Source organism: Colossoma macropomum, unplaced genomic scaffold (assembly GCF_904425465.1).
Source record: "Colossoma macropomum unplaced genomic scaffold, Colossoma_macropomum, whole genome shotgun sequence".
NCBI lineage: Eukaryota > Metazoa > Chordata > Actinopteri > Characiformes > Serrasalmidae > Colossoma > Colossoma macropomum.
In genome coordinates, this window is record NW_023494806.1 from 19,707,168 (window position 1) to 19,731,511 (window position 24,344).

At 38.7% G+C, this 24,344-nt stretch overlaps 1 protein-coding gene across 1 annotated transcript; it reads right to left on the reverse strand.

Annotated features, from left to right (window-relative positions):
- Positions 1–14,297: 14,297 nt before the first annotated feature.
- On the reverse strand, positions 14,298–24,333 carry LOC118827413 (class I histocompatibility antigen, F10 alpha chain-like). The gene is made up of 6 exons (XM_036598769.1): positions 24,232–24,333; positions 20,173–20,319; positions 19,162–19,422; positions 16,211–16,486; positions 14,689–14,985; positions 14,298–14,573 (listed from the first exon to the last, which is right to left on the reverse strand). Exons 2-6 carry the CDS (start codon positions 20,231–20,233, stop codon positions 14,488–14,490), a joined length of 981 nt encoding a protein of 326 aa, XP_036454662.1. The 5' UTR covers positions 20,234–20,319; positions 24,232–24,333; the 3' UTR covers positions 14,298–14,487.
- Between the last annotated feature and the right edge of the window lie 11 nt (positions 24,334–24,344).

Genomic DNA, 24,344 nt, shown 5'->3' on the forward strand with positions numbered 1-24,344 from the left:
AGTAGTAAAGAGGTATTTGCTCTGTAGTTTTGTTTTGTATTTGTAATTAGTTAATTATTCTTTGGATGATCATGTAACAACATTATAAACAGTGGAACAGAGCAGAAGTTGATTTAAAGTGTTTTTAAAGATTGATTTGATTATTAAATATTGATTTTGTTCATCTAAACTGAAATTTTGCCTTTTTGCTGTTTCATTATTTTTTTTTTATTTGAGTTGACTTAAAACACTTAAATTGCTTGTCACCACATGAAATAACATTTTAGTTTAACTTACAAATGATTTTTTTAGTGAATAAAAAAACTACATCAGAAAACCATTAGAAGACAGAATGGTGTATATTTATTGAATATGTACAAATGTAATAGAAAAAAAGTAATAGAAACTAAAAAATCCAGTACTTTACAGTATCCGGCAAATAAAAAATCACAGATACTGTAAATGTTACCCTTGTCTCAGTTGTTCAGCCACACTGTAAAAACTGTTTGTCAGTTCAACCTAAAAAATCTGTTAATGTGGTAACAACCTAAATAAATACTGTGAAGTCATCGCATTACACCCAATCTCCTCTCTTGTTTACACACATACGAATAAGCACTTGTTTATTATGTTCTGGGCCTGTAATGGATCCTCCATTGTCACTACAGAAGTGACCCTTTTTTATAGATGCTCAGCTCATCTCAGAAGGGTATTGGCTGTGACTGGCCTTATTAAAAATACATTCAATCAGCTGTTTGTCTCCATAACATTATCATTATTTGGGCTTCAGTTGTCTGATACAGTATTTGTGATTTAGCAAAGTGATATGCCATTTATTTTAATGTTAGGTTCTGGAGATAATTATAATTTACTGAATTTATTTACTGAATGTTTATTTACTGAATTTAACATAAAATAAAAAATAAAATGTGGCCTGTGCAAACGTTATGGCACATTTTACATTTTATGTTTTATTTTTTCCTATATGTGAAACTGAGCAAATAAATAAAACTTTTGTGTGCATTTCTCTACTGTTCTGCAATTTTATTTCTATTCGAGCAGTAATTTATCTATACTTCTCTTCCATTCTTCCATCACTGAGACAGACCATCAAACAGAAGATAAAACTGACCATTCTATAAGTGTCATGATGCCTAAATGTCTCATAACAGACCAGAATAGACTGTGCATCATTGTGAGAAGCTGATTACCGCCAGTGAGTGTCATTTATCTTTTTCATGCGAGTGATCTGAAGTGTCTGAAGTGTACTTTGTTACTGTTTATTAAAATCATCTACAAAACATCTACAAAAAAAATTTGTAGTTGTCTACAGTATGCATTTGATTAAATCTAGCACATCATCATCACTCAGTTTCACTTTCTTCACCAGAACTGATACAGCCAAGTGTAACAGTGTGGTGTGAACACTTGGCTGTATCAGTTCTGGTGAAGAAAGTGAAACTAAGTGATGATGATGTGCTAGATTTAATCAAATGCATACTGTAGACAACTACAGTACAAAGAACTGACTTCAGTACAGCAGTGACTGTTAGAGCTGTTTTGCCTTTACTGGTGAAAAAAGGGAAATAAACTGAGTGTTGATGTCAGACAAGGTCAGACTGTGCTGAGTGGAGACAGTTCACACTGAATCTGTTTGTGTTTGGTACAGTAGATGAATATTCATAAACACTGAAGAAATGGAAGAAATGTGTCCTCAGATTACGTCTGATTATCACACTTATAAAATAATGTGCTTTGATAAACTGTAGGTGATTCTCTCTGCTCTTTCTCAATGCTGTACAAAGTCTGTAAACTCCCTGGTGCTGTTTGGCACTCTGTGGACTATCTTGCCAAACCTGTTTGTGTGCCAGAGCTCTGTGTGCCAGAGAAGAATGAAAAGTCCCCTTTGAATAAATTATATATTATATATGTTATATTATATTTTCTGTGTCTAATCAAAGTTATTTGGGTACGCTTAAGAAATTATTTTCAACCAAAGACCTAGAAAATCAGAAAATCTCTGACCGAAGATAAGAAAGTGTGAGAGAATCACACACAGAAATGACTCATATAGAATAAAAACTAAAAATCTAAAAGTTTCACAATTCACAACATGCTGAATCAGTGAAATTTTTAAAAAGATAAAACTAGGATAAATTTAAGTTTGACGTTAGTTAGACAACACAGCCTCAGCAGCACTGTGGTGCTTCAACACAACATTGTTAGACTACACAGAATTCTTTGTAGAGAAATGAACTGGAGAGACAACTCTGTAACAAATCAGGTCATAACAGGTCGTTTATGATATTGACGTTAGCAGAGTTGGGATTTCTGGGGGTTTCCCTCCACTGAACTTTTCAAATACACTCTGTGCTGTTCTACACACTTTACTATAGAGGATATGTTTACACACATTATTGCCCATCAATTTTACCCTGTGCAGAGATGATATCTGTGACTATGACAAATATCCACTTGTAAAAGACAAGGCCAAAAACTACAACTGAATGCCTGTGATCTTCAACCCCTCAGATGGATGTCACTGCAAGAGCTCAGGAATATTTTGATGAACCACTGTCAATGAACACTGTCAGTCACTGCATCCACAAATGCATGTTAAGACTGTGCTATGCACAGTGGAAGTCATATGTCAACAACGTCCAGAAACGCTGCCGACTTCTCTGGGCTCAAGCTCATCTGCAATTGGACTGATGCACAGTGGAAACCTTTCAGATTATTTATGGAAATAATGGATGTTGTCTTCTCCAGGCCAAAGAAGTAAAGGACTATCCAGACTGTTACCAGTGTAAAGTTCAAAATCCTGTGTCTGTCACAGCATGGGGGGGGTGTTAGTGCCTATGATATGGGTTATTGCACCTCTGTGAAAGCACCATTAACACTAAAAGACATGTATACATTTTGGAGCAACATACGCTGCCTTTTAGATGTTATCTTTTTCAGGGATGACCATGATTACTTCAACATGACAAGACCAAGAAACATTTTGCTGGTGTTACAACAGCATGACTGCATAATCAGAGAGTGTGAGTGCTAGACTGACCTACCTGTCTCTTTCAGTGCATTTCAGTACATTTCTCATTTCTCCACTGATTTCCTGTTCAGTCAACATATAAGCAAATAAAGTAAACATGAGGTAATTTCTCTGTGTGAGGCAGCAAATGAACAAGCTCAGCGTCATGAGTTGCTGGGTAGAGATGGACAGAGCAGGTTGATGTGTGAACTGAAAGTAGAGCAGCGGAGAGGAAAACCAGCTTTACTTCATTCTACAGATCTGGGCTGGTTTTACAAAAGCATCTTGGCACAAAGATGATTCTTGAAGTTGATCTTCACAGTAAGATGCTTTTGGCAAACTGGGCCCAGGAATGTTCATATATGTGCTTATTTCTCATTTATCAATGAAAAGTCTGTATCCATATAAGTAATAAGCTGTTTATCACTGTAGAGTGTTTTTATCCCATAATACCACTGCAACACTGGACTGTATAAATTCTATCACAGTTAAACACTGAGGTAAACATGAGGAATCATGTTACCCCTTCATTTTAAATTTGTAATTTGATGATTTGATACAGTATAAGGCTGATTGAAGGGGCTGAAGATGATGCTGCTCTCAGCTTTTACACTGAGCTTCACCTGCTAAAATAGCAGAGACACTAAAGCCTGTGTGGTGAGTTCTCTTTAAGAAAAATGTCCTTTTCCCTGCAGTCACGCCTGGTGAAGAAAGTGAAACAAACTGAGTGATGGTGATGAGGTGGGGGAGGGGAAGATCTGTTCTTTATATAAAAGATTAGGCCTGTTTCATTCAACAGAGGTGAAGTCATTTTACACTGCACGTTTTCTATTGATCACAGGAAAGCGAACACCTATGAATGCTGATTAATCTATAATATTTTTAACAGTGTTGTCAGATACTTTTTCCTTGCCCAAAACTTGAATAAACAACATGTACACTTCCAGTGAATACTTTGAACCCAAATGATTGAGGCCGTGCTTCATAATCTTAAAGATATTTATCTAAAATGTGCTTAAATGCTTGATATTTAACAAATACAGATCAATATAAATAGTAAATGTGATGCCTGTGGATAATTTATTACCAAAACAAAATATTGAATACATCTATTTGGAAATGTAGTTTTCAGCAGTCAGCATATGTGTATCTTCTTCAAATCTGTTGACAAAGTATCTCAGGTGGCTCCTCATGATGCTGCTTGAGAGAATGCTGGAAATGCATAAAGCTGCATCAAGACAAACAGGGCTACTGGAGAATCCAAAACAGAAAATAGCGCTATTAGTTCATATATAATTCCATATTTAATGGTTTTGACATCTTGTTCTATGTTCTAGTTTTGACTGGTATCATATTAAGACAAAAACACTTTGAAAATTGTAAAGATATGAACAGACATATGAACAGTGTGTGTAGTCTAACACACAGTGGCCTTTTTGACTGCTCTCTTTGCAAATGGGAACACAATAACATACTGCATCATGAGTTGCTGGGCAGAAATGAAGAGTGGAGGTTGATCTCTAAATTGAAAGTACAGCAGGGGAAAGACTGGGATTTTTATCTTAGGTCTGTTTTTTCTTGAATGTTCTTACTGTCTTCTGCTGTAATGATATTATTAGTGTTTATTATAAAGAGTTTTAAGCAATATTGTCTCAGTAAACTGAACTGCCATCAGTACATCAGTGAGTGTTAGAGCTGTTTAGTCTTTACTGGTGTCGAAAGTGAAATAAACTGAGTGTTGGTGGCCAGATGAGGTCAGATTATACTGAGTGGAGACGCTTCACACTGACTCTGTGTTTGATACTGTAGAAGATATTCATACACACTGAAGAAACAGAGGAAATCTGTCCTCAGGTGACGTCTGTTTATCAGCCTTATAAAATAATAGACTGTGATAAAGTGTAGGTGTGTCTTTCTCTCTTTTTATTCCTTCATATTTCTGTATAAGGTCTGTAAACTCCAGGCCGTTTGGCCCTCTGTGGTCATGTTCATGTCCTGAGGGGATGGAAAGTCCCTGCAGTTCCAGAATAAACACAGAAACCCTTTCAGTTTGTTCAGACGAAGAACAGCTCCCCCTACAGGCGACTGTACAGTTATTAATCACATCCAGCTACTCACTGGATCAGTGGTGACACTAAAGAAGATTTAACATGCAGAAAATAAAAGAGCTCAGTAACTGTAGGACACTTCTCATTAGAACAACACCAGGAACATTACAGAACAGAAACATTACAGCTACAAAATATTGAAATATATCACAGAAAGAGGAGGAACAGAACTAGATATTAAGGATCAGTTGCATCTGAAGCCCATCAGAAGGCCTAGTTCAGCTCCCTCCTTCTTCCTATTCCTCAGAACAGATCAGTAAAGGACTGAAATGTTTTACATAGTTACTTAGTCGTAAATTAAACACATTTTCTAAGTTGTTTATCCTCCTGGGTTGCACAGGGTGCTGAAACCCCAGCACTCAATGGGCAGAAGGCAGGAAACACCCTGGACATGTCACCAGTCCATCACAGCGTAGACAGACAGCCATATACATTCACATACATCCACATACATAGGGCCAATTTAGCATCTCTAGTTCGCCTATTCGCCAATTAGACTACATATCTTTGGACTGTGGGAGGAAACCCTCTCAGACACGGGGAGAACAATCGAACTCCACCCTGAGAGGACCCTGGTCACCCATCCAGGAAAACCAAACCCAGGCCCTTCTTGCTGTGAGGCTCTACACACTGTGCTACTGTGTTGCCCTTCATCATAAATCAAGTCATTAAAAATTATAATCAGAAATGTTCTCAAATAAAAGTGAAAGTGCTCCTCCATGATGTAAAATACTCTTCTCTTAAATCACATGTCAAAAGTGGAAGCAAAGATATTTCTTAAAATGTTATAGCCTATTGTGTATGTTTAAAACAGAACCAGAATATCTGAATATCTGAGACTTACAGGTGAATTAGCATAAATTTATTATCACACAGTTGTCACAGCAATTATTACCAGCATATCAGAGAGTTAGTTTCTCACCCTGTAAATGCAGCTAATTGAGACACTGTTATAGGTAATGATTTAAACAGTTTTTTTAATCATCCATGTCAGTGAGAGAGTGTTTACTAAACACTAGTCTTCTAGTTCTGGAATTAAGAGCCCTGCAATAAAACATCTACTTCATACATTCATCTAAATAGATTTATCATAATCTGTGTAACAGAAACTAATTTTTCCACAGTTTTAGTAATCCCTTTTTGGAAATCTAGCAGAATTTGTAAGTTGGAAAGAGAGGGCACTGATACTGTTCAAAACTTGTAAAATGTAGGATTGAACAGTTTAACTCAGTAGATGTTTTATAGCAGGGCTCTAAATTCCAGAACTAGAAGACTAGTGTTTATGCAGAGAAAACACCAAACTGTGCTGGACTTCAGCCCTCCAGGACCAGAGCTGAAGAGGAATGTGTTATAGAGGCTCTCACTGAAGAAGGAATGTGCATCATGAAAGTGATTTTATACATATGGCTGCGCATAGGAACCTACACCAGCACACTGTGATTTTGGTACAACACTCCAATCACCCTCACTATCGTGATTCAGGGAGAGGGATATTTTATTATATTTGAAGCTATTTGCTGCATTCAGCCAAAAAACTACTGTAGACATCAATCAAATTATAATGTCTCAGGCATCAGGCAGTGATTCATAACCTCTTAATGTAATTACTTTTAGAGGTGGATGTCTGGTTCCTATCACCACCACTGTGAACAATTCTGACTGGGTAAGTTTCTCTAGAACAGAGCGTTTCACACCAAACCACTCTGAACGACTCTGTTTACACCTTAAACATTTAATTATACAGACTGTCAGCATAATGTACAGTATTCTTCAGTACAGCAGTGACTGTTCGAGCTGTAAAACAAAGCAATAAAGAGGGTGTGCCAGTTCAGATGAGGACATGCAGGCTGTGCTGAGTGGAGACGCTTCACACTGACACCAGTTTGTGTTTGACAGAGTATAAGAATATGAAGTGTGAAGCGTCTCCACTCAGCACAGTCTGCATGTCCTCGTCTGAGCCCCCACACACCACACACATAGTTTCTTATTCTCGTTTGTTTGGGAATATCAGCAGAACATTCACTCACACAAACAATAAGGAAGAAATCTGGCCAAATCAAGCTCATTCATTAAGATTCATTTAATTAAGCTGTATTTGTTGGCCATGTGTTCTGCGTTTAGATTCCCTCTCCAGCTCAGCACATGAGGCACACGATTAAACACGAGGTCTCTGTGTGTGGTGGTGTATGAACATGTTCTGAGTCACGAGTTGCTACATAAAGATGAGTAGAGCAGGCTGATAAACTGAAAGTATAGCAGTGGAGGGGAAAACCAGCATTAATCCGTTCTAACGATCTGGAAGTTTCTTACTTCAATAATGATTAACTATTTCTCAATAATCACGAAACCAAAAACAGTCTATGTCATCAATATAAGTTATTCAAAGAGTGTTTTCATGAGAAATTAGACCTTAATGTTTGAAGTTGTGTCCAATTACCCCCACTTATTGTATACATGTGTTTTTGATTTTTAACAGTCTTGTGGTTGCTTTTGGTTACTGGATGTGGCCAAAATATATTTTCAATCATATAGTTTTGTTTTTAAACACACTGTAAAGGGGAATTCCACAATTTTGCAGTTTTTCATAATGGTTGAGGTGTAAACAGAGTGATTCAGAGTGGTTTGGTGTGAAATGGTTCAGATGTCTTTACAGTGGAGGTGATAGGAACCAGGGGTCGCCATGACTACAACACAAATATAGACATTTTATTTACTATCCAAAACCACCAGTAAACCTACACGAGTCTTCTGAGTTTATATGGAATGTTGATGATGGGAAAATAGTCATAAATCTGAAGAAATACGAGGTGATTTACACAAATAGCTTTACCTGCTAGAACAAGAGAATCTACAGAGTTGTTATTTTGGGAAGAATGTGGTTTTCCCTGCAGTCACGCCTGGTGAGGAAAGTGAAACAAACTGAGTGATGGTGAAGAGGTGGGGGAGGGGAAGATCTGTTCTTCATTTTTTAGAAGAAATTTAATTCAGTAGAGTGAATATTTTCATGTAAAGTCATTTTACACTGGACTTTTCACACTAAACATAAAGGGAAGTCAATGGTAAATTAAATTAAAACTACTTTTTATAGTGGAGAAGAAAGAACTGATTGTTCTTGAATAAAAGACAGAATGTTGTACACCGTGAGACGAACATCTACTTTACATTTACTTTCCAAGTTTACTTTAAAGACTATATTCGGTTTGCAGAGTGAGTGCCTCCCTAAACAAGGCCTCTCTGTGTGAATGAAAGCAGAGGAAAATGCTCTGCATCACGAGTTGCTGGGCAGAAATGAAGGGAGCAGGTTGGAGAAGGTCTGGCTCACTGGTGTTCAATGTGTTTATCTCGAATTTCCTTGTCACTCCTTCAAATTATACGGCGGTTAGAGCTTTAATGCTGTAACTAGGAGTCAGACACCTAAAGAAAAATGTTGTAGGCATCACTGGTTTAGTAAACAGAGCTGCCTTCAGGAAAGTAATGATTATTTGAACAAACTAACAAAGCCTGAGGGGGAAAACAGGGTCAGATGAGGACAGGAAGATTGTGCTGAGTGGAGACGCTTCACACTGACTCTTTTGTTTGTGCTTGAAACAGCAAAGGAAAATCCAGACACACACAGAAGTACAAAGAAGAAATCTGCATTCAGGGTGATAAACATGACCTGTTTATCAGCCTTATAAAATAACAGACTTTGATAAAGTGAATGCATGTCTTTATCTCTCTCTCTTTCTCTCTCTCTCTCTCTCTCTCTCTCTCTCTCTCTCTTTGTCTGTCTGTCTCTCTCTCTCTCTCTCTCTCTCTCTCTCTCCTTTCACAATGCTGTATAAAGTCTGTAAACTCCCTGGTGCTGTTTGGCATTCTGTGGGGAATCATGCCAAACCAGTCTGTGTGCCAGATGGTGATGGAAAGTCCCTGCAGTTCTAGAACAGTCGCTGAAATGCTTTTGGTCTGTTAAGATGGGGAACAGCTCCCTCTGCTGGAACTACAGTGCTTCACTGCAGTTATAGTCCTCTAAGTTACTTGGTGGTTGACCACACCAAACCATAAACCACCTTTACTGACCATAAACCACAATTAGTAAACAAAAACACAAACCACCTTTACTGAAAACACTTCTGGTTTGGCTCTCATTTTGCAGCAGTTTAGTGTTAAAAATCCAGTCTCAGGACAAACACCACCTCTACATGAGGGTCCTGGCATGAAAAAGTTTTGGAACCCTTAAATTAAACTATGTGCGTGTGTTCTGTCACTGTGATTACAGCTATAACTCTAATACTAATAGCAATAAATCTAATAATAATATTTAATGACCTGATCTTTCCTGGCATGTGTCTGACAAACACCATCACTCTATTGAGGACTCAAAAAGTTGCCCTTATTTATGGATCTGGTCACTGTCTCAGAGGTCATCATCTACTTCTTCTTAAGCTGTGGGCTTCGCTAAACCTGTGGTCACTCATGGTCGAGCATTTCTGTTCACCTGTTTGAGCCAGACTGGCAGAAATGTGGACACTCTATAATTAAACATTTGAAGTGACGTCATCTTTCCACCATTTCATGAGCTTGAGTTATTTTCCCGCCTCTTTCTCTGTTCAGAGCCTCTGTCTCCCCCTGCTGGTGACCTCTGCGTCTGTTCATGCACTGAGTTTAAAAATGGGACTTTTTTACATACCAGAGAATTCATGATTTAAATGTATGTTTTACAAGGATTAGTTCTGAGAGACTAAACTGAAAATATGAAATATTATCAGACTTTTGATTTCAAACAGAAACTGGTTGAATGGAAGATACAGATTGTAAATAAATGGGATTAATGGTTAATTTTTAATAAAGTTTTCATCATGGTACTAAAATCACATCCTTCAGTTAAAATGTATTGTTTTGACAGCAGCGCAACAGTGTGTTGGAATCAAATTCATCCCATAATTTCTCATCATAAGATTGTTTTCACTGAAAGTGCTTTCTAATAAATTCAGTGATGTTAGTGTTCAATAAGGCTCAAATTAAAGAGTAAAGAAACAGAAACGAGCCTGTTTAGAGACTGAAACCAAACCATGAAAGAGGCTCCAAGAATTAAAAACACAATATCTGCACCTAAATGACTCTGTGTGTGTGTGTGTGTGTGTGTGTGTGTGTGTGTGTGTGTGTGTGTGTGTGTGTGTGAACAGATGCTTTAAATAAAAATTTTGGAAGCAGAGGACAAATTTTATACTGTATTGTGTACAGTTCGGGTTCAGAGAATTTTACAGTAAGACACAGTGATATTTTCTTGTATACAATAAACAATAAATGACACAAACTTTCCTGAACAGACTGTAATGTTTCTGAGAGGATCTGATCCAGTAGCGTTGCTGAAAACAAGCAGAAACCCATAAAAATCTAATGAACATTTCCATTTTAACATCACCTCAACACTTTACTATACTCAGTCTGGCAATCATTGCGAAAGGGTTTATGGCCATGAAGACCTAAAACAGGGTTGTTCACCTTGGCACCATGGTGTATCCATGAATCTGGGGGGTGGAGCTTCTGAAAGAGCACTGAAGGGAGGGGTGTGTTTGTTTTGCTACTGAGTTCAAATATCAACAGTCATTCTTCAGAATCACTTGCTGCATTTATAAACGAGGCATCCAGCCCCGCCCTCGATCGGTATCAGCTGTCGGCTGATCGTGGTGAAAGGCGATTGGTGATCAGTATCGGCCCCAAAAACACAGATCAGTCCATTTGTAGGTTTATTTCTATTTTTCCCAAACCTGCAGTGGTTGTGCACTCAGAGGTGGGCAATATGGCAAAAAAGTACCGTGATAAGTTTTCAAAATAAGATATGTCACAATACAGGACTGAGACTAAATGATGTCGAGACCAAGACAAGACCGAGACCAGACTCCAGTACTACAGCTCTAGCGATCAGGCTGCTGTGTTAAAGTCATTAATAAAAAATACAGCCCAATGTAACTGAGCCTGCCCCAGGGACAATTTCAGTTTTTTAGCAGCATATTAAGCATTTAGAGCTCATCAAAAAGGGCACTATTCATTTTTAGACAACAAAAACAAGCCCTCCACCCACCATGTACGTGGTGCTCAGTGCTGTAAACACTAGAATAATCTGCATAATTAAAGAAGGGCACTGCCATTTTATTCATATAGTCAACACTAGAACAAATCTGATATTCAGTTATCCAGAGGAAGAGCATTATTCTTTGGTAGGCGAGGCGCTTTAACAGGACATGAAAAGAGAGAGAGACAGAGGGAAGAGGGATTATTTTTTATGCATTATATGCTGCTCAAAAAAACAGCACTTAGTTAAAATCAAGTAAAAATAAAGTGATGAAAAGAAATAATCAATGAAAATAAGCTCACAGTCAAGTAATAAAGCTTATTCTGATAGCAGGGTCACCCATACATGTGGAAAACATGGAAAATACTAGTAACTAGTATTTAATAGGTAAATACATGGTACTTACATGTAATTTTCTGGTGCATAGTTTGCATAAATAGTAAATTATATAAAAACTACCAGGTACAAACAGCAGGGCTTACTCAGAATTTAATGGTAAATATGTACTACTTGATAGATATTTTGCATGATCAGTATGTAAATACAATGTCAGAAATAAGTATATATAAGCTAAAAAATAGTGGTAGGTGTTTCAGTAAATATATGCATACCCAACAGGAAAGTACAGAGTAAGACAGAGTAAGTACCTTTATTCCAGTACAGTAATTCATTCCATATTAATTAGTATGTTTACAAGTGAGTCTTCTGTAATACTGTAGTGTAACTTTGTACATAGTAATTACACAGTAACCTCTTATTTTCATATCATACGAAGAAATTAGCTAGACATACTACCAGGTACATACTAGCACTCTGTGATAAGATGAACAAAGGACTGTAAAATAAAGTGTAACTTTGTACATTGTAATTACAGAGAAACTACCTGTATTGAGCATAACCCTGACTCATAATACCAATTAATATGGAATGAATTACTGTACTCGGAGGTACTTATCAGGTACTCAGTGGTTGGTGCCCTATGATTTTACACTATTGTCAACTGTACCTGTAAACTACTCTTTTCTAACACATAAATATGTATGTACTGAAGCAGTTTGCAGTACTTAACCCATTTTGTAGGTTCTTAGCCTAAACTGACGACCTTATTTTTTCACATTAGTTACTCTGTATTTTTATACTGAAGTTGCAAAGGATGCATATAGTATTAAATGTAAGTACATTGTTACTACTTGATATTAAATTCTGCATTATATTAAATTCTGCTGTATATACCTGTCATGTATGTGGAAAGTATGTACTAGAAAGTTACTTGTAAGTGCTCCATATTTATCCATTACATATTAGGCATTTACTGTACTGTAAAATAAAAAAAGTGATATTCTCTAAACAGAAAATATGCAATTTACAAGTTTTATTTTATTTTTCAATGAAATACAGAAACACATACAGGCTTTTAGTAGCATAAAGCCATGTTTAATGCTAAATTAAAACAAGCACAGACAACTAGCAATTAGCCTTTAGCTACCACAGTACAAAAAAGAGCTATGAAAGACACTGTGAAGGAGTCTGGAAAATATTTAGTATTCTAATTAGCAAAAGTTCAGAAAGACAAATAAGTTGGAGGGTCATGCTAAACCTTCACTCTCACAGCCCATCAGGTTATTAATAATAGAGGATACATATACTAAAGAGGGAACGTACTGTAGCTAACATTGTGTCCTAATAGCAAGGAACGCAAGAAAGGGACAAAAACAAAACCAAAATGCTCCCATTATAATCCATGAGCAGCAGAGTGCGATGTGCCATTTTTGATGGGCCCATTACTGCCATTCCAACTTTAGAAGCCGTGTAAACGCCTGTATCTGATTACATTCCCTATCGGAAAGTTTAAGTACGTTCTGATCGTGTTCGCCGCGTCATAGTGAAAGTTTATACCATTCAACATGGCGGAGCAGAAACTGGTCTGCAGAGGATGATCTTTAAAAGACGGCGGTGGGACGGACGTCCAGCATATATGTCTCAGAACACGACGTCTTCCTCTCGGCCTTCTTTAATAAGGACATGTGAAGGACGTCTTCCTGAGTCTGACATCATCAGTAATTAAAAACAAAAGCACTGCTCTCTGCTACTCGTCTCACTCTGACGGGACTCACATGATGCTCGTTGTCATGGTAACGTCTACACTAAGTGGTACTTTTCGCATATTTGTAATTTTGGATTGGATTACTTGTAGTGAGATTGTGAACGTAGATTAGTATATAAACACCTCAGTCTTATTCTATAATCGGAATGTATTCAAATAAATTGGCAAAAATCTTTGCATGTAAACACAGACACTGATTAATAAGGATATGTAGGTAGTTAGCTATGTAGACCCTGTAGATGCCCAACACCAGGGGGCGGTATAATGCTATTTTAACTATGTTTAGATTACTGATGTTAAATTTTGTGATAAGCCAGTACGCGCTCTATTAAGTCAATGTCCCAAAACCACAGCTGAACAGCTCCATCAGTAAAGAAGCTCTTTTCTGATAGATTCATGTTTTTGTTTACATGTTGGCTTGATGTACGTACTTGATGTTTCCAGTGTGGACATTCTGAAAACTTTGCGATGCAACACTACATTTGAGCGCTCGCTTGCTGTTAGGTTTAATGTTGGGAGAACGTGGGAACCCAAAAAGCGAAATAATTACAGTTTATCTTTGATAAAGCGGTATGCAGTATTCCCAACATTTCAAGAATACTTACAGCGGTACTTGTAGCTGTAGCTGTGTTCTTTACAACTGTCATACATCAAGATGACATATTACCTTTTTTGGTATAACCTAGATCAGAACCTGAGGCTGAAAGAGTGAGATAGATTATGATAGTCTATTATAGTATTGTATTGTATTGTATTGTATTATAGTATTGTAAAAAACAAAGGACAACATACAAGCAAAATACAAATTTCTTTGCAAAACACAATAACATTGTCAGGAACAACAAACTGGACCAGCAAATATGACAAAATCATGAACACAAAGTCAGAATGGAAATGTGTGAGATTCCAAGTTGAGTCTCGAGGCTTTAATAGAGACATTAAATTTCCTTTCATTATTAGCTGCAGGCATTGCATTGAACAAAAGCAGAACCCAACTAAAAACTGTTGACACAGCTTCAAATAACAAGTCTTTTATTACAGAAAATGTTTCGGTCTAAAGGACAGAACTCAAGAAGTCGTACTTGAGTCTCAATCACTGATTGGAGTCCCTGACTTGAGTCCATATTAAAATCTGCCTGAATTGAATTTAATTAAACTGTTAGCTGGATACTGTTAAACACACGGTTAGATCTGAGCTTCACACGTTCTCTCACATCTTCTTCCAAATGAAAACTCCAACACAGCCAATCATGAAAAGCAGGAGAACACCCACGCCTGCGTGAACGATGACGCCAACTGACCCTCCATCTGAAACACCTGTGTTACAAAATTGTACATTTTCATTAGCTGCATATTTAATACTGTGATTTTCAAAGTAACAGTTTTTTGCCCTTTAGAATCAGATCGGTACCTCGTGGCAGGACTCTGTGATTAATCACCTGTAGCACCATCTCCTCCTGAAGGCTGATGTGCTGAATGACGCAGGTGTAGTTGTGTTTGTTCAGCTCCTCAGGTGAGACAGTCAGAACGCTCCTCTTCTGGAAGGTTCCATCCTGGTTGGGTAGCAACTCTCTGAGCTCCGCATCCTCATCCAGATCCTCTCCATTCTTCTGCCAGGAGATCATCACTGCTTTGGGGAAGAAACCTGTAGCATGACACACCACTGGAGAAGAAGAGTTCTTCTGGAACAGAAACACTTCAGGACGGACTGGAGCGCGCAGTAGAGATAGAGCACATGAATATGTTTACAATCCCTGGTATTGAGGACGTACAATTTGCAATATTCTGAAATTTATATGTGCAATATACAACAGTACTAAAGGATAAATTACAAATGTTGAAGACCAGCAAAGTACACATTACCACCCACAGTGGACAGCGCAGTGGCCGCTCACAGGTGCTTAATTATCATGACCGGCGGCATCTGGCTAGAATTATCCATGCAAGCAGACAAGCAACTCTGGCAGAAATCACATCCACATTCAATGCAGGAGGCTCCACACATATCCCACAGGTCAGTGCAGCATTCTTTAGCTTCCATGGGATTTGGGAGCAGAAGACCCACCAGAGTGACTCTGTTTACACCACGACACCGGACACAGCGCCTCACCAAAGCTCCTGGGGTTGCTAACTGGACCCTAGAGGACTGTCAACATGTGTTGTGGTCCGATGAGTCGTGGTACCAGTTGTTTTGGGCTGATGGTTCGTGTGTGGCGCAGACCTCATGAAGCCATGGACCCCAGTTGTCAACAAGGCACTGTGCAAGATGGTGATGGTTCCATACTGGTGTGGAGTGTGTTCTCATGGCATGGGTTGGGTCCACTGGTCCGCCTAAAAATTTCATTGACCAGTGACCGCTATCGCTCTGTGTTACTGCTTGGTGACCTTTTGCAGCCCTTCATGGACTTCATGTACCCCCAAAACGATGGGATATTCCAGCAGGATGATGCACTGTACCATCAGGCCCAATTTGTCCTGAACTGGTTTGAGGATCATTCTGGAGAGTTCTGACGAATGGTGTGGCCTGCAGGTTCGCCCCAATCGAGTATTTATGGGAGGTGGTGGAGAGGTCCACTCACAGCCGAGATCCTGCACCTACAAATACCACAGTGCTGTGGGTGGCTATCCAGACAGCATGGCTCAACATCCCTCCAGACATCTTCTGTCCACTTGTGAAATCGATGCCACGTAAAGTTGCACTTTGCTGGACTAGAGGGGTTTTACACAATACCAATTCCTGTCCCATGACTTTTGGCACATCAGTGTAGGTGAATTTTACTGTCTATACTATCAGCAATATTATACCATGTTAGTAACAGTTACTGTCAGTGTTGAAGGGAAGGGTGTTTGTGATTAAATTACGAGCAGGTTTTCAGTGATGAGGGTGAAACAGTGAGAGTGAACAGTTACAGTAACAGATCAGATCACTGTACCTTTCCTCTCCAGAGTAGATCTTCCATATTCCACATACTTCTGTAACCACTCGATACATTCATTCTCCAGGTAGTTCTTCCAGCTGTTAGTCCGACCCACATTAGAATCCCACTTCTGTTTGGTAATAACAGCTTTAGCGTTGGCTGCGGTCCAGGTTTCAGTGGTCAGATCCAGACTGATGAAGTCTTCTCCATCATAACTTTCCTGGTGGTATCCTCTCTTGGTTCCATCATCATTCAGCTCACAGCCGTACGTCGCTTGCACTGTGTGAACCCCTGCAGAGACATGATTGCACATATATCATGTTAAGTAAAGTGATTAAGTGAGGTCAGTGTCCATCGTGGAGCAGTCACTGCTGAACACCTGTCAGGTATTTTTTTAGCTGCACTATGTAAGACTTATTTTTGTTGTTAAAATTGAAAGAGGCTATTTTGTGTCTTAACTTGGAAAATTTTGTTTCAATTTTCTTAAACCTCAACAAGTAGCCTGGATTAGTTGCCGTTATTTATGCTGCTAAATCTGAAATAATTTAAAACATTCTGTCACAGAGAAGTTTGCATAGGCAGATGCAGCTGTCAGTATCTGGTGCCCACCACATAGCATATGGTGCTCACCACATAGCATCTCGTGCTCACCTGATACCATCTGGTGCCCACCTGATAGCATCTGGTGCCCACCACATAGCATATGCTGCTCACCACATAGCATATGATGCGCACCTGATAGCATTTGGTGCTCAACACAAAGCATATGGTGCTCACCACATAGCATCTAGTGCTCATCACATAGTATCTGGTGGCCACCACGTAGTATCTGTGGCCCACCATGTAGCATATGGTCTGCATCTGATAGTATTTAGTGCCCACCACATAGTATCTGGTGCTCAACACATAGCATATGGTGCTCACCTGATAGTATTTGGTGCTCACCACATATTATCTGGTGCTCACCTCATAGTATCTGGTGCTCACCTAATAATATTTGGTGTGCACCTGATAGTATATTTTGTTTTGTTTGTACAGATCATTTCCAGCCAAATCACTTTAGACATATATTCAGGTTGTGATTGCAGATATACAAAAAAAAACTCAATTACTCAAGTAGTTTTCCAAAAACTGCTTATTTATACTTTCTTGAGAACCGTATCTGGATTATCACTACAGCACGTACAGGATCAAAGAAGGTCCGGCTCGATGTTTAGGTCTCAAATGCAAAATGAACACTGTACTGATGAAGATATGATGACAATAGTAGATCGTTCTGACTGAGTTTTTTTGAAATACCCTTTCAATGCACTCGCAATCATCAGATTCATCCACTCTAGGAAGGGATCCAAAGCACAACCCACATTACAAAATGTTCTTCCACACCTTGCATGCAATTACACATTTCCACCAGATAGGGTTGGTGTATCATAATGGTAATAAGGTATACCGCGGTATTTAAAAATGATGGCGGTATTTTAAAATCACGAGGTGTCAAATTTGTGTTCCACGTCTGAACGACCAAATAAACACATTTGACCTATTTATTTTTCAGAGGACTCACTGATCGGTGCTGTGGGAGCTTACTGATAGGTGGCACTGATAGAAAGAGGGGTAAATCAGAGCCAGGAAGACCCTCAGAAAAACTAAAAGCCACACATCATGTAGCATCACATATCAGAGCACTGCTACAGAACACATGCAGTGAGGATGCCAAGTACAGGCCCCAAGTACATTTTTGATCAAAACTACTCAAATTCATAAATATATCAAAATTCTGTTAGTGTTTACATGTTAAATGATGTTATATCTGAGTAGCCCAGTGGCTCCTAAACAAATTAATAGTATGACTTTCTCCTGTAAACATTTTGTTATTGTAATTGACTCAAATATTCATTGTAAAAAATAAAACTAGCTTAGGATTCATTGGATTAATGATATATTTTATTACAATCTGCAAATATCTTAATATGTTTAACATATTTAATAAAGTTAATGTGTGCAATATGGACTTTTAAGGCCACAAAGAAATTAGAATTATAAGCACTTTGCCCTGTAATTGGAAGAACACAGGTTTAAATTATTTTTAAAAGGCCTGTATCATGTAAAACTGAAACTTCCTTGCTTGTTTTTGAAACTGGAACTTTGAAAACATACCATTCACTCTCCGGTTCATACATGCATATGGAAACTAAGCTATAAAAACACCCATTCACACTGAAATTAGGAGTGATTTAGGTTGCTTTTTGAATGAGACAGCCAATCAGAACAGAGTTCAGTATTAAAGACGCTGTAAAAAACAGCCTGTTTAATTCTAAGAGATAAAGAGAGAAAATGGTCATATAGAAATATATTACGTACACACAGCCACACAAATGTTACTCAGGGGAAATCTCCAAGTCAAATGAAGGACACGGGTCCTTTAAAGTGTGTGTGAATGTTCAATCTGTGTTCAGACTGATGAGATGATTCAGTGAGTAAAAGGAGCAGAATGAGAACACGTTAAATCTGATTCAGATTATGGATTAAGACTGAGATCTTTATATGCTCATTTTACTCAAAAATCTGGTATCTGGTGCCTATCAGATAGTATCTAGTGCCCACCAGATAGTATCTGGTGCTCACAACATAGTATCTTGTGCTCACCACATGGTATCTGGTACTCCTCACATGTTATCTGGTGTGCACCTGATGACATCTGGTGCTCACCACATAGCAAATAGTATCTGTTGCTCACCACATAGTATCTAGTGCCCATCACATAGTATCTGGTACTCATCATGTTATCTGGTGTGCACCTGATCACATCTGGTGCTCATCACATAGCATATAGTATCTGGTGCTCACCACAGTATCTGGTGCCCACCACATAGTATCTAGCACCCACCAAGGGGTCAGTTTGGCTTTTGCCAGTGGGCGCTAACGTTAGCTAGGTTAGCTAGTGTTTAAAGCGTCTCCATGTTCACCTCCAGTGTGATTGAAGCGCTTCATTGCTGTAGCCAGATTAGCTTTGAAGATCTCCTGAACTCTCAGATGATCCTGTGTCTCTGCGTCCCAGCAGTCCTTATCCTCGTTCTTCTCGATCCAGTCTGTCTTTGGGATGAACTTCTTGATGTTACTGTCATAGTACACAAACTGCCCTCCATCCACCAGACCCGCCACAGTGAACTCTGGGAAGTTAATTCCCGGTGTGACTGCAGTGAAGATGTAGCGAAGAGAGTGGGAGGCTGAAAATGTAATCAAAAATTTGTCATGAAGGAAATATGTATACAGTGAACAAATATGCAAACAGTCACCACAACCTCCAATATTGCAGCTCCATCAGCCACAACACTCGAAAAGACCAAACAAACAACAAACCAGTGCTGATATCAGTAATATCTTTTAAATTAATGTAATTCATTATTACTCATTTTTAATAAACAAAACGGATCTTGATCACTTATCCTGCAGAATAAGTTAAAGACACAAGCAAGTATTGATTTTAGTAATGGCCTTAAAATGAATGTTATTACTATTATTGTTATTAACAGTATTAACATTATTATTATAATGTTATTCATTTTTATTATTAAGCAATCAAATATGTTTCCAGTCAGGTGACCGGCTGAATAGGTTAATTAGCCACACCCCCAGCATCAGTCAAACAGAATGACCCTCTCAGTGTTCAAAAAGGGAACCTAATCTCATTTCTTTCTACACATTTCTCATTATTAACATGATCTATAATTTATTAACCCCTTAAATGGCCAGAGTTCCATTACACACTTCTATAACTTAATAATAGATCAACCAGTTCACTCTGAAGTCCCCGTAGATACTGAATAATAAGCCTTAGCATGTAAGAAGCCTGGCATTTTAAGGGGTTAATGATTTTAATGCACTATTTAAAATGTTTCAGCTAGATTATAAAAATGTTTAAAAACATTTCCTACAATCAAGCTTTAAAACGTTTATTACAAGGACTTTAAACTGACCTGCTGAGGCCAGTTGAACTGTAAAGGCGAGGTAAATGAGGGACTTCACGATCTGCTCCATCTCTCACCACAGACTGGCATCAGAGCCAACCGACAAACATTTGGCAGGAAGAAATCTGACCGATGAGAATTCAGGATCCAGGAGCTCTGGTCAATGAGAAATAAGGAGTCAGTATCAGAGTCATCTGTTTCTAAGCAGAGAGGAGAAGAAGAGCAGGTTGATACTGAATGTGTAACCCCCAGTTTCAGTACCGGTTCTAAAAGCCTCCGTCCACTTGGACACAGCATTTCTCTTTGTGGGGAATCCCCCGCGCCATTTTAAGGGCAGTTCCATTACTTTATTAGCTGAAGTGATGGATGTGAGATGAGCCCTCGGAGGGGCGAAGGGATTGAGCGAACACCAGTGTAGACTTCAGCAGCAGAACTTACCCAGAAATCATTGCAATCTGATGCATTCCCCTTCTCAAACCCTAAAGTCACTGTGGACAAAGCTGTTCATAAGCTGAACTCTACTTTAAAGTGATTAACATTCCAAAAACCGTAATATTCAATTTGTAGGTTACAAACTGCTCCATCTGTTATTCATGATGACCAATACAATTTCAGCACTTTCCACTGCTGGCTGACTAGCATGCTAAAGCGTACACGGTTAACAAGAACCAAAAGAAAAGCACTACACCACGGTTCTGCTCCAAGTTTATAGCCGGGCAAAGCAGTTAGTCACACACGTTGTGTGAGTTATGTTCAAACATCTTAAACGCTTTGCATTGCAAAGTATGCAAGGCTAGCCGATCAGCTCGCTGAGGCGAGGGCGTTTGAATGATTCACTCCTCACTGTCCCTCCTTCCATACTGCAAAGAGTGGCCACCTGTGTGATGCAGGACTGATGCACATCTGAGTGGTGAGTCAAAGTGGGACAAGGGTTAAAAAAAGAATTGAAACAGAGCCAAACACAGCAGATCATAGAGGAGTGACTTAAGCCCTATTTGAATTAGTTTTACAAGAGGAGGTCCGGTATTGTAATATGGGCTTGATTTCATGGCCGATTCATACGGGATAAGGGATCCCAAAGTAGCCCAAACAGCCCGGATCAAGAGATCATCGTGTGGGCATTTACAGCGGCATTATAAGACAGGTGCCACTTCTGAACAATAACATGCTGTATGGCTGACTGGCATAGCCTAGCACTAGGCTAGTAAAGTGGGTGTTTGTTCAACTTGCCAGATGTCGCCCCAACAAGACAGAAAACGCACTGCCTTGAGAGAGGAACTTTCAAGTTGTTTCATTTTTCTTCTCCGTGTAATTCAGCCATCCCCAAAATTGTGGATTTTTATCAGTCTTGTCATGAACTCGAGGATTAAGAGTCAAATCGAGCTTCATTTTAGGTGACAGCCTTGTCTTCACAAAAATGAAATAAAGGGAGGCACCGTTTTCTACAAAGCTGGAGTCAGCTTCTTATTCGCCAGCTTCTAGTTCGAATTTTCTCATTCCACTTTACATGGTGCAGCAGTTACTGAACTAAAACAAGAAGCTGGCGAATAGGAAGCCAACTCCAGCATTGTCAGTTTTCTACTACCCAGTTTTGTTATTATATCGCTGAGATGTCAATTCAGGTAGGATTACTATTGCTGAGGCTCTCTGAGTTTATAAATTATAGGAGGTACTTTGCTCCAGAATTATTACTTGGCAGACCTGTAAAGACTACAGACATGGCAGATTTGTACTGGATTAAAATCACAGAGCAAATTACAGTTTGTCCCCAGGTAATACTAATATATATATATATACTACTAAACTAAATATAAACTATATAATAATATAAACTACTATGCTGCTCAAATAGGGCTTAACATTTATTCACTGAGTACTTTACATGTAAGATAAATGTGTTGTGGTGTCAAAGCTCAAGAGAACAGAAACAGGAGGAATCAGAGACTAAATACAATCACAATGAGAGCAAGACAACAGCCAGGTCACATTCAGAAACAATATAAACAAACACAATGTAAAAATAATGCATGTCCACCGTATATACCATGATATTACAGTCAAGTGGAAAGCGCAGAGAAAAAGAGTACAGTGAGAGTTTGGGTGCTGCGTCAAAATCTTATTTATTAAAAGTGGAAATGTTGAACCAAAGACATACTTGAGCGAAAGCCAAAAGTACATATTTTTTAAATGTTAGTAAAGTTCAAAAACACTTGAACACTGGAATAAAATTCCACAATCCTATCACCAGTGCAGATCATGAGTGTGGTGGGGTGACTAATGAGTAGTACTGGTCCTTACACAAGGGAAAATTAGCATGAATTAGTTGTGGACAGTTTCATTTCTCACTGATTTAAACTTTGTTGGATGTTTCAATAATAAAACAAACCTATATTAAAATAACTGATATGAAAATGACTGATTATGCCAAAGGTCTAAATGTAAATACAAGGGGTAACTGTTATGTTTTTTCTCTTTTATTTATGGAGACACAAATTAGCTTTGGGAAAAGAAGTGAAGACTCAAACACAGACATCCTATAATAGGAACAGAATAAAATCATTACACTATAAGAAAACAGACTTATTGTGCTTCAGCATTCTGTCTTGGGGCTGGGGTAGGGAGAAGATGACTTCTACATCACACACAATAGAGGAAAAAATACAAGGAAAAAAAACAACAAAATATCTTCGTAATTTCTCCTAGAAATCAATGAGATCAGATTGAAAAAAGACGGGCCCAGTCAAAGCTGCTGGAACCGCAGGTGCGAGCGAGCATCTGACCCACCACTTTCTTTTTTTTTAAGGATCTAGTTATGATCTAGTTATGACTCCCCCAGTCACATGATTCCATCTGTGCCAGGAGGGCAAGCACAAGCATCCTCCAAGTTATGTGAAGTGCCACCGCATCTTCAAGGTGCCACTATACCTGAAGGAGAACACTAACCGCCAGTTCTCTTACATCAGCTAACAGATGCCTGTGCTGGCTAGCATTGCATTGACTGATGGGGGAGAAGGAGGGCCATCCTACCCACTCAGGGAGAGCAAGGCCAATTGTGCTGTCTTGGACTCCCGGCCGTGGATGGCTGTAGCATCACCAGGAATCGCACTCATGATCTCCTGTTGATAGACCAACGCTTAGACAGCCGCACCACTTGGGAGCGACCCACCACTTTCTGATTGAGCTCAGATCACTTACATCGTAAAGAAACTACTCGGAGTGCCAACAGACACAAATAGAGAGAGCGTCAAACACATTGGTGGAACCAATCAGAATCTCCATATCAGCTGGGGGGCATTTCCCAAACAGTAAAGCCTTTGTGAGTTGGTGTTCAGTGAGAGGAGCTGCAGCTCACTGATCTGGTAAAAGTGTTTTTTACTGCGATACAAGAGCTAAAGCACAGTCACAGTTTATGTTACTACACTGTGTGAATGTAGTAAATGTCAGTTAGAATATTTCTTACTGCCACATCGCTAAAATAAGGTTGTTTTCAGATCTATCATGGTTGCCGCGGATGTGTTTAACTTTTCTATTAGTTCAGTGAACGCTCCACCCATATTCAGATCTGCTCTGAAGAACTAATTCACAAGGGAATTCAACGCCAGTGTGGTTTTCTCAGTGCGCATTCGTACTGTACTGTATGCCTGATTCACACAGACCGAGCTGCTGTTATGACAAAAGACAAGCAATAAAATAATAGCAAAGATATGCGTTAGATTTTGGCTCATTGATTCCACAGCGTAGGGGAGACTGGGGACGGTTACAATACGTTTTGAACTATTAGGACAAGTCCAACCACATTTTTATCAATTAAACTTACACCCCAAAGCTGGGGACAGTTGCAACATGGATCAGGGATGGTTGCAAAATGTTAAAATTACAATAGATTTCACTAATTGACTTTTACTCTTTGTCTCAATAATCATAGCATTCTGAAAATATACATTGTTTTACAATAACATCACCATATTATTTATTTGTACAACATCATAGTATTATTTATTTATTTATCAATATTAATCAAATGACAGTTATTGAGTTTTGTTTGTTTATGCATAGAATGTAGCCTACCTTGAGTCAGTGCGCAGATGTTACAGATGCTGTTCAATCTCTCTGCATTTCAGTGTGGTGGAGATGTGGAACAATTTGCAATGCAGCAAACTAAAACAAAACTGCAGCTGTTT

What these genes read in the sequence shown, in the direction of transcription:
- LOC118827413 (XM_036598769.1), bottom strand. Translation starts at nt 20,233, where the DNA reads ATGGAGCAGATCGTGAAGTCCCTCATTTACCTCGCCTTTACAGTTCAA. An exon ending in AGTTCAACTGGCCTCAGCAG is followed by an intron (nt 19,423 to 20,172) that starts GTCAGTTTAAAG and finishes TTACATTTTCAG; the next exon opens with CCTCCCACTCTCTTCGCTAC. An exon ending in ATCTACTCTGGAGAGGAAAG is followed by an intron (nt 14,986 to 16,210) that starts GTACAGTGATCT and finishes TGCGCGCTCCAG; the next exon opens with TCCGTCCTGAAGTGTTTCTG.